The 11,425-nt window shown below is 37.4% G+C and overlaps 2 protein-coding genes across 9 annotated transcripts in view; one reads left to right on the top strand and one right to left on the bottom strand.

Annotated features, from left to right (window-relative positions):
* The window catches only part of GRSF1 (G-rich RNA sequence binding factor 1), a 38,614-nt gene extending 33,661 nt beyond the window's left edge, over nt 1–4,953 (top strand). The window contains exon 10 of the mRNA XM_005881648.2: nt 1,654–4,953. The gene's annotated coding sequence lies outside the window, so the exon portion shown is untranslated. The remainder of the gene's footprint in view (nt 1–1,653) is intronic.
* A 4,796-nt stretch (nt 4,954–9,749) lies between these two features.
* Nucleotides 9,750–11,425, bottom strand: part of RUFY3 (RUN and FYVE domain containing 3) — a 61,431-nt gene continuing 59,755 nt past the window's right edge. For all 8 annotated transcript variants that reach the window (XM_005881618.2, XM_014529487.1, XM_014529490.1 and 5 more), the window contains one exon: nt 9,750–11,129. In XM_005881618.2, coding sequence (XP_005881680.1) covers nt 10,986–11,129 — 144 coding nt within the window. In that variant the 3' untranslated portion in view covers nt 9,750–10,985. The remainder of the gene's footprint in view (nt 11,130–11,425) is intronic.

The raw sequence follows: 11,425 nt of genomic DNA, 5'->3' as shown, positions 1-11,425 counted from the left end.
TTTTTTTTTTTTCTGGGCCAGCTTTAGCTCTGAGGCCTCGCTGCTGAAAACATGGATACAATGTTTTGGTCCGGCTGGGTTTCAGTCCGGCTGTTTTCTGGGGTTTTGTTTACCTTCTTATTTGCAACATAGTATATAGTTGCTTAGAGTTGCAGCTGAGAGGCTGGCAACTGAGGCAAGGACCGTTGGAATCTGCAGCAAGCAAGCCTCGTGCTCGCTTCAGTGCCTGGCTGCCGGCCGCCATCTTGGCTGACAGTTAATTTGCATATACTCACTGATTAGCCAATGAAAAGGGTAGCGGTCGTACGCTAATTACCATGTTTCTCTTTTATTAGTGTAGATAGACTAGAGGCCTGGTGCACAGATTTGTGCACTGGTGGGGTCCTTCGGCCTGGCCTGCACCCTCTCGCAATCTGGGACCCCTTGGGGGATGTCGGAGAGCCAGTTCTGGCCCAATCCCCGCAGGCTCGATGCAGACAGGAGGGAGCCTGATCCTGTGCGTTGAGCATTTGACCCCTGGTGGTCAGTGCGCATCATAGCGACCGGTCGAACGATCAAATGATTGCTTAGGCTTTTATATATATAGATAGTGGCTCTGAGTATTTTCCCCATCTACAGTCTTTTTGTATTTTTTCTTAACATTCATGATTCTGTGAGCTGAAAAATAATTTTTCACCTTTAGTAGCTATAAATCATAATACACTGGCAATGTGCTTGCATTTGTTTTTCTATAAAAATTTTGAACACATTTCCTCAGTTCTAAGATATTTTTTAAATGTTTAAAGTGATACATTTGAAACCAGAGTATACCAGTGATATGTACACTTAATGTACCACTGTTTCTTTTCCTAAAGTGGTGTTATGAAAATGGTTGTACTAGGAAGTTTATGATTTCATAGGGTTAACTTACCTGTGACAAATCTAAATATGTCTTGATGTCTTTTCTCTTGACTAAATGTTATATGGTATTTTTCCTTTTTCCCCTATAAAGTGTATACACACACACACACAAACACACACACACACACACACACAGTATATATTAATCCTCACTCAAGGATATGTTTTTATTGATTTGAGAGAGAGAAAGAAACATCAATATGAGAGAGAAACATTGATTGGTTGCCTCCCTTAAGTTCCCCGACCTGGGATTGAACCCACAACCTAGGTATGTGCCTGACTGGGACTCAAACATGCTACCTTTTGGTGTATAAGATGATGCTCCAACCAACTGACCCACACTGTCCAGGGCAAATCTTTTAATATATTTCGTTGTAATCATTTTTCTACATGTAGTGGTAGATATTTAGTGAGTTCTTGAAAACACCTGGGACATTTCTTTATAATAGTTGTCATGGGCTGTTTTTGGATGTAAAATACCACAATCTCCTGATATTACATATTTACATTAGCTAAAATCTGTGTAAAATATATTCTGTGCTTCACTTTAAAAGCCTTCCTATCTTCATACCAGGCTATAAATACTGATGCCTAACTAATTTTCTTTACCTCAACTTAATTGATTTTTCAGATAAGTTGCATGAAATAGGAAAGAAAAAAAATTACTGAATTTGTTATTTTAAATGATATGGGAACATGTTCAACGCTTTTTCGTTTTTAGTAAATGTGCTGTACTTTTTGTTTTATTTTCAGGATGAAGCAAGAAGCATTTCATTTGCACATCTTTCTTGGATATGGGATATACAGTTCCAGTGTTTTAGCAGCAACTGTTAGAGAAAAGATATGGGGGTCTTGGATTAATTGCTTAAGAAAAATTCCATAGTGGACTGTTTAGAAAGAAAAAGGAAAGATTCAGTTTGGAATTAAATAAATCACAAATTTAAATTTTGTTTAAAACTGTCTAGGATAGGATCTGATTTACAAATCTGGTCATTATTTTATGATTAAATAATTTGTTTTCATAGAGATTGTTATCCAATGTAAAGACTGCATATTTTTATTCAGCACTGTCATTTAAAATCTTCCTCCCATTTTAAAAATGATTTTTTTGAGAGCTCTGATATAAAACTTCCTATGGAATAAAATACTGATTTATTTTAACCAAATACTCACCAAAGCAAAGAAAGGTTTCAGACCTTTGAATCATTATGATTTGGTAGAGTAGTTATAATTTTAGGTGTATTGATGACTTAAGGGGTAGGAATGTAAAAAAAAAAAAAAAGATTCAAAACAAAAAAACAAATACCACTGGTTAGTATAATGGACAACTTATTCGGCAGTGTCACATCTTTAGAAATGTTTGGCCTTTCTAAGCTTGTGCTACTGGCATTTAACATAGTGCCTGTGTGCTTTAGGAGGGAATTCTAGTCTCAACTTAAAAGTTGTCTGAACACATCCCCATCCCCTGACCCCCTTTTTTGGTTTTGGGTAAACATTAGGGGTGTTAGTCTCAAAACTGTGAAGTGACATCTCAAAACAGTCCCTACTGGTAAGGATCTTAATGGCTTCACTTGAATTTAAACCAGCTCCAGATAGGAAAAAACCTAAGTCCCTTCATTTGCTTTTTCAGTGGGGTAGCACATCCCATATTTTAGAACAAGTAGGGGTGCCTTGCTTAAATAAAAATAGCATTTAATGTATAATTGTGTGAAGGGTTTATGGATAAAGCTGTACTAATGTCACATTGTGGCAGTACATTCTGCTTTCATATTAAATAGCTTGTTATTTAAATATTGGATCAAAATGGCTGGCTTGAAAATGTAGTCATTAATAAACTAATTTTATGTGCACCTGTGTAGGAGAATCAAAGTCCTGTATACTTTCTTTACCTTGTTCCTGTTCTCAGGGTCACTACTGCTATGTAGTTACCAAGAGATGCAATTCTAGATCTTAAAATCGAATTAGTCCAGATTTTTGAGAGGTGATATTTGGAAGAGAGATTATGTCTTCTCTCACTCAGTACATAACCATCTTTGACTACCAGCTAAGATACAAAATCACTGTACTGTAAATAGTTAATAAATGAAAGCTTGGTTCAGGCAGATTACCTAAGAGTATTTATTTTGGAGTGTGTGGATAAACCAAATATATTTTTATTACATCAAGTCCTGGTATATTATTATAAGGAGACATGATTGACTTTTAGTTGTGTTTGTCATCCGGTAAGAACATGACTTACCCGGTTTAACAGCTTCAGCGTTCCTACTTAGATGGAAATATGTTTTCATATATGTGTTCTGAGCTGTGCAAACCGGTCTCTAGCTGTATGATCTGCTAGAATGTGGTCTTTTCTCTCTCCCTTTAGCAGTAGGCATCCAGTTTGCTATGGAAAAAATCTGTAGGGTTTTTTGGGATTGGGGATGGTGAGGAATTAATTCATTTGCAATTACTTTATTTTGGAGCTAATGAATTTCATTTGCATATCCCTGGGAAAAGAAAGAGCAAAAGCCTTAAAGTGTTGTGTGGTGGGTAAGCTGGAAAGGGTGTGTCTTCCTGCCACACTAGTGGCTGAGTTCTCTTTAAAAAGGTGGCCATTCTTGGGAAGTCTTATGAATTCATATACTTTTCCTAGCCTCCCTTTAGCAAGTTACTGCTCATAATTTAGGCTACTAAATGAATACTTGCTGAGAAGGCAGGTGTCAAAAAGCATGTGTAAAATCGCGTGATAGAATAAAAGTGATCTTTTATTTCTACCCAATCAAAAGACATATTTCTCTTTCCCCAAATTTGATAAAACTGGGTTGTTTGTCATCAATTGCTATTGAAATAAGTAATGACTGAGATTTTCTCTTCTATTTGTGTCTTTATATTCTCCTTTGTGGGAAAGCTATCAAAATTGCCAGATTGGCTATGGCTGGGTTACCCATATACTGCTTTAGTTAGCTACTTCTTAAGGAGCTGTAAGGGAGGACTCTGATAAGGAACCTTATCGAAGTGTAGGTTTTTGTGTAGATCCCAAGGAGGAAATTGCTAGATTGTGATCTGATCTGAGATACTCACTGATGCCAGAGAAGGAAGCAGAACCCAGAGTATTTGTCCCTCTCTGCCTGGGTGAAGGCGGCCTATGCCAGGTGGGAGGGAGACGGGGTGAACTATGGAGCGGAAGTCTGAAGCCTGGACACATCTGCAGGGTGGGGAGGAAGCAGCAGGAGAAAGCACTTCCATCTACATGACATTTGGAGGCAAGGGCCCTGCGTATTAGTCAACATGCCCTATTGGCATCTGCCCTGAACCATCCCTCAGCAGATTCTCATTTGGGGATTTTTCTTGGGTTACATCCTATTCATTTTACAATTTAAAACATTTTGTTTTCACAGTTTCCCCTAAATCATGTGAAAGGGTTTATATTCAATTGGTAGGACACATTATAGAGCAGAATGGTATTTCAGCTAAGAGGCAGGCCTAAGTTCCATTGCCTTTCAAAAAAAATAGCCCTAATGTGGTAGGAATGGACTTTTCCCTCCGGATTCTGCAGATTAGAAGATACTCTTTGAAGTTTGTACGAAGGGAATAAAGCTGCTATGAACAGTCGTGTAGGTTTTTGTGTGTACATAATATTTCAACTCATTTGGGTAAATGCCAAGGAGTGGGGTTGCTGGCTCATATGGTAAGACTGTTTAGTTTTAATAAGAAATGCTAAACTAGCTTCCAAGGCGGCTGGCTGTACCATTTTACATCCCTACCAGCAATGAGTGCCAGTTCCTGTAGCAGCTCATCCTTGTCAGCACTCGGTGTTCTCAATGTTTTGAATTTGAGCTATTGTAATAAGTGTGTCGTATCTTGTTTTAATTTGTGATTCCATAGTTTCATAAGAAGTTGAGAATCTTTTAACAGATTTGAATCTGCATATTATCTTTAGTGAAGTGTCTGTTCAGATCTTTTGCCCAGTTTTTTAGTTGGGTGGTTTTCTTCATTTTAGGAAGGGGATATAAGAGGGTTTTATCTGGTGTTTAAATCTTGATGATATGAAAAATAAACAAGATAATTTTTAAATTTGTATATATTTTATTTTTTGAAGGAAATAATATTCTCGAGATATGAAGGGGTGTACTTTCTCTGATCCTGTACTTCAGCCACTTACTTTCCCTTAGGCAGCCCTGTCATCACTTTCTAATGTAAACTTCCAGTGATATTTACTGTATAGATAAGCAAATATAATAAACATTTTCATTCCTTTTTAGCATGCTATACATACTATTCTGAACCCTTTTCTCATTTAATATATCCTAAAGATCATTTGATGTCATTACACAAAAATCTTTCCTCTTTTTTGATTTTAATATTTTTATTTTTTATTAATCTTAGAGGAAAGGAGAGAGAGAAAGAGAGAGAAAGAGAGAGAGAGAAGCACTGATCAGTTGCCTCCTGCATGAGAGAGAGAGAGAGACACTGATCAGTTGCCTCCTGCATGCGCCCCAACCAAGAATCGAACATGCCACCTGATGTACGGGATGAAGCTCTTACCGTCAGGGCTTCCCTCATTTTTTAAAAGTGATTGTACACTATGGATATATGCAATTGAATCTGTCCCTTACTAATGAACATATACATTGTTTCCAATCTTCTGCTATTATAATGCTGAAATGAATTACCTTGTATACATTTGTCATTTTATACATACATAAATTTCTCTCTGTAGGATAAATGATCAGAATATGTGCACTTGTAATTTATATCAAATTAAATTTATATCTGTATATTTTTTCTTAGTTTGCACTAGCGGTGCAAGTGCCCATTTCCCCATAGCCTCACTGACACAGTGTATTAGCAACTGTTCTTTGCCACTCTTAGAGGTTAAGCGTGTGTGTGTGTGTGTGTGTGTACACTTGCAATAGTATTCTATGAGGTAGCATTTCACGTTTAGAGCTTTTGAATTTCCTTTTCTGTTCTCTTACAATCCCTATGTATTAATCATCTTCATTAATTTTAAAGCAAATTCAAACCATATTATCATTTGTATTTCAGTGTGCATCTCTTTAAATAGGACTTTAAAAATATCATCATTCCTAAAAATACTAATTGTTTTTATCACTAAAAATATCTATTTGAAATGTCTTTTTTAAAAAAACCTTGAGTCAGGATCTAAATAGTCTACACATTGCAGTTGGTTACTCTGCCTCTTTTTCCCCCTGTGACATTTTTAAATACAAAATTTCAATCAAACAATAAAGTGACATTTTTAAATATGAAATTTCAAGCATACAATAAAGGCAACTATAAGCATGCCTATACCTATCACCTCGAAAAGGTACTATTTTGCCATACTTTATCATCTGTGCATCCATTGGTCTATTTTCTTTACGTGTGTCAAAGTTATAAATATCTATATTTGACTCTTAAGCTTTTGGGCATATATATTGTTAAGTTTTTACTTGTAAAATTTACAGTGAAGTGAACAAATGTTAAATGTACCATTAGATGAGTTTTGATGTACAACTTGTAACCCAAATTCCCAGCAAGCTACGGAGCATCATCACATCAGGAAGTTTCTTCACCCAGTTTCTGCACCTCTCCCATCTCTTCTCCCTGTTAGGATTTTCACCATGGATTACTTTAGCCATTTTAGAGCTTCATATAAATGGAATCCTATAGTATGTGTTTGTGTGCAAATTCCTCTTCAGCGTGTTTTGAGATTCATCCCTATGTTTCAGCTTGGTTTCTTTTCATTGCCGAGTAGTATTCTATTGTATGAACATGCCACAGTTTAACTTTTCATGTGTTAGATGAACAACTGGTGGACAATGGGCTGTTTCCCATTTGGGCTATAATAAATAAAGTTGCTCTGAACCTCTTGTGCAAGCCTTTTTGTGGACCTATGTTTTAATTTCTTTTGAGTGAGTACTTAGCAGAATATCCTGAGTTGTAATGTTGGTATATTTTAAGTTTTACTAGAAATTGACATACCTCTTTCCAAAGTGGTCATCCTATTGTACATACTCACAAACAATATGAGAGCCACTAGGTCTACATTTAATGGTGTCATCCTGTAATTTCAACCATTCTGTGTGTAGTGGTACCCCATTGTGGTTTCAATTTGTCTTCCTTGACAATCGATGAGCATTTCTTTTCATAAGCTTTTGGGCCAAATTTCTTTAGTGAAGGTAAAGTGCTTGTTTCCTATTTTAATCTATATGTTTACTCTTCCATTTACTTTTTCCTTTATTTTTGAACGAGTTAAGATTAACCTGTAGACGTTTCCACAATCTGAGTTTTGCTCATTGCTTTTCTGTGATTATTGACACTTTTCTATTGTTTGGTCTTTTTCTTAGTTAGCAGAAGCCCGTTATTTTTGCTATGAACTAACTTTAACAACCCCCATCCCCCCACCCCCCACACACTTTGTCACTGTTTTTTTTTTTTTTTTTTTTTTTACAACCCAGGTACATGCCCTTGACCGGAATCGAACCCGGGACCCTTGAGTCCGCAGGCCGACGCTCTATCCACTGAACCAAACCGGTTTCGGCTGTCACTGTTTATTATGGCAGGATATTTTTATGTGGTGGAATTCTTAAATCTCCATATATATATATATATTTACTTATTTATTGGTTTCAGAGAGAGAGAGAGAGAGAAACATCAATGATGAGATTCATTGATTAGCTGACTCTTGCACGCCCCCTTCTGGGGATCGAGCCTGCAACCCAGGCATGTGCCCTTGACCGGAATCGAACCTGGGACCCTTCAGTCCACAGGCCGATGCTCTATCCACTGAGCCAAACCAGCTAGGGCTTAAATCTCCCCTTTTATGGCTTCTAGGTTTTGTGTCAGAATTAGGACATCCCAGTGAGAGGATTTTGAAAGCACCTGGTGATGAGGCATGAAGGCCTGTAGCCAAGGCAGACTAGAATATGGAAGGATTCAGTGAAAAAGGATCACCAAGGTACGTTTAAGATAAGCTTTTCAAGTGATCCAGAATAATTTGAATCCCACAGGTGACACTGCACAAGTATATTCAAAGACTTGTCCCAAAACACACCTGGTTCTAATTGAAATACAAGAGGCTCACCACTTCTCTTTTTGCCATTTGGCAATGACATTTGGGAATAAAGGCCACAAGCAAAAGAGAAACTTGAGTTATTCATAATTTCTGATAGTTTGGCTGAAATTCCATTTATTGCCCCCATAAGAAGGCAAATGAAATACAGGTGATAATATTATGCCGATTTTAACCTGCTCTAATTAATGAGTAAATTATTTGTGGTAAATGAGTATGAGTGATACTGTAGTGCCAGAAAGCAGCACCCCACAATGGCAAGGCAATACTGCTGCCTGGAGACTCATAATTTTCCATCTCTCTGCCTCCTGGAGGACTGAGTGATCTGTTTACCAAACTTAATTAACTCTTAGGAATGTGACATCCTCAGCCATGCTTACAACTGGTCAATGGTTCTTTTAACTAGTTTTATATTTCAAGATAATAGGTTGTCTTTAAAGAATATATATTTCTCTTAATTTTTAGGGAGGAGGAGAAAGGAAAACATGGATGTGACAGCAGAAAACAGATCAAGCTTGGGGATCGAGCTTGAAACCTGGGCATGTGCCCCAGCCCATGTGTGCCTGACTGGAATTGAACCAGTAATCTTTTGGTGCATGGGGAGACGTCCAACCAACTGAGCCATAGCAGCCAGGGCAACATAAAGTTTGTCATTCTAGGCATAGCAATTGTGCTTGGCAGATACTTGACTTCTGACTTGGTAGATTGACTGACATGCTTACAAAATCAACTGTCCTGAGGAATGTTGAGAATAAAATGGAAGACTTCAATAATTGACAATCCCCAAGCAAACAAATGCCTAAGAACCGTTAAGATGGGACCTGGGATGACATTTGGGGGTGGGGGAGAATATATTATTTGAAAGATGTTTTACTAGAAAAGCATGGCCACTTATTTTTGAAGTATAGTTTTTTAAAAAGTGGCATTTTCTGTTGAGCAGAGCTGAAATGAGGCTGTGATAGTGGCCCTTAGAGCTACTTGGAAATCACTAGGCCATACCTGGAGTCCTTTCATAAAGTGAATTTATTTCTAGGCTCTCCATTCTATTCCTTTGGTCTCTGTCTTTATCACAGTACCACTGTTTTGACCACCATATCTTTGTAGTAAGTTTTCAAATCAGGAAATGTGAGACTTCCAACTTTGTTCTTTTTCAAGATCGTTTTGGCTATTTGGGTACCCCTTAAGATTCTGAATTTTAGCATGGATGCTTCTATTTCTACTATCGCTACTATATTGGGATTTTTGGTAGAGATTACATTACAGCCTCTATATGGCTTTGGGCAGTATTGTTATCTTAAAGGATATTAAGTCTTCCGATTCATGAACATGGGTGTGTGTGGGGGGGGTGTCTTTCCATTTATTGGTATCATTTCTTTTGGCAATGTTTTATAGTTTTCAGTGTAAAAGTTGTTTGCCTCTTTGGTTAATTCTTGTTGATGCTGTTGGAAATGGTGGAAAGCAAATTTTAAGGACAATAGGCTTAACATTAAGTCAAGGTTTTCATGACTTGGTCTCCTTGCTCTTGTGGGCTGCTGCACTAATAGATCTTTGGAGCTTCCAAAAAAAAAATCTCATGTCCAATTACTTATTACATCTTACAGTCTATGTACAGAGCTGCCTGTTTCCAATTTAATTGAAACTAATGATAAAATAACTTGCTAATATAGGATAATTCTCTAAATTATCCGTGGCACCTAGAACAATGCTGGCATATGTAGATAGCCAAAAATAAGGAGAATGAAGAATCACAAAAAACAAATATTATTTAAAGGGGAAAAAAGACAACAAGCTAGGCTAGATTTATTAGATTTTATTTTTCCTTAGTACTCTTAAAATTCAGCTTCAAATAACACACCAGACTTCTGAAATAACAACTCTTTCCCAAGCTGTAACCCTTTTTAGGAGACAGAATTTATCAAATACAACGGTTCCAGGATGTTTCCACTGAGAATTCTAACCCAGTTACAATCTAGGCACTTGTAACATAATGAATATAGCATATACCATTTCTTTCCTTCCCTTGCTAAACGCACTCCCCTCCCCCCTCAAAGCTTGTTACTGAAAGATGTTTGAGTATCATACTTTCCAAGAAACCTGTCTACCAGTTCTCATTCTTGGCTCAGAATAAAGGATCCCTTAGTCAAGAAAGAATATTTTGAGCTCATTATTCTCTGCCATGGATGTAATTGTTTTACTTAACACCTGACTTAATTTTGCTTTCAATATTTCCTATTTACAAAAGTTAAACCCCATCTTAAAAACCAACAATTTGCTTTATGACTTGGAGAGGGGAGACTGGGGAAGGCAGCTGGCTTGTTTGTAGTTGGAGACTGAACAGGGCAGGAATTTACTTCTGAAGTCATTACGTGGAAAAACAGCAACTGTTCCTCCACCTTGTTCTGATAATGAACATACCTACAGGCCAGGACCAGAAAATTCTGGTCCTGAAACTATAATATAATATTGCTTTAAGTACATTCAGAATTTATATTACTCTTTAATTTCTTTTCCCTGAGCTTGTGTTCACAGTTTGATAGAGATACTTTAAAGAGGTAGGTAGTGGGGTTGAAGAGGAAATAATGTTCATGTTTAGCAGCACCTGGGAAAATATGTAACATCTGTCATTTTGATCCTACATAACATTTATCTTTCCTCTTCAAACCTGCAAATGTAATAGAGGAAGATGATCATTTTTCTTTATATTCTTATCCGCTAAGGACCCTCTCCTACTATATCTACCAGTGTTATCACTATTTACTAAAATGAATAGCTCTTTCAAAGACATGCCGTAAAATAAACCCTTCAAAGTGGGGTTGTTTAGAAGAGAAGTTCAACTGAATAACTTTTATTTATACAATCATTAGGGAAAACGAGCAAAAGTTCCAGCGCCCCAACCACTGTCTTTTCTTCCTGGATCTGGTTTATTTAAACCATTTCTATCAACTCAAGATGATTCTCAGGCCTGGCCTCTAGGGAATCCTGATGTCTAACACAGGTACAGGCATGTGGGTCCAGGTCTTGGCCTCCAGCCTTATGCTGGGCTGGTGGAGTACTGTTTCATCAGCTGCTCGTGACAGGGATTGCACACTCGCTCAGGCTTAATACTTGAAGGAAGAGGCAGTTCGTTTGTTGAACAGGCATCACAGAAGGTTCCTCTGCAGTTCTCACATACATTCTATAAGAAGAAGAGCAGGTTAGGTGGGGAAGAGAAGGGACAAGGATGCATGGGATATAAAAGGCCAAATACCATCAACACTAGCATCTAATCAAGCGTTGCCTGAATGTTTGCTATGCACGATCTCTGCCTACAGAGAAGCTTACAGTCTAGTTCAGTGATGGCGAACCTTTTGAGCTCGGCGTGTCAGCATTTTGAAAAACCCTGGTGCCGTGTCACATATAGAAATTTTTTGATATTTGCAACCATAGTAAAACAAAGATTTATATTTTTGATATTTATTTTATATATTTAAA

This window comes from Myotis brandtii, unplaced genomic scaffold (genome assembly GCF_000412655.1).
Source record: "Myotis brandtii unplaced genomic scaffold, ASM41265v1 scaffold681, whole genome shotgun sequence".
Classification (NCBI taxonomy): Eukaryota; Metazoa; Chordata; class Mammalia; order Chiroptera; family Vespertilionidae; genus Myotis; species Myotis brandtii.
Note: the sequence above shows the minus strand (reverse complement) of the source record. Positions and strands in the feature narration are given on the sequence as shown.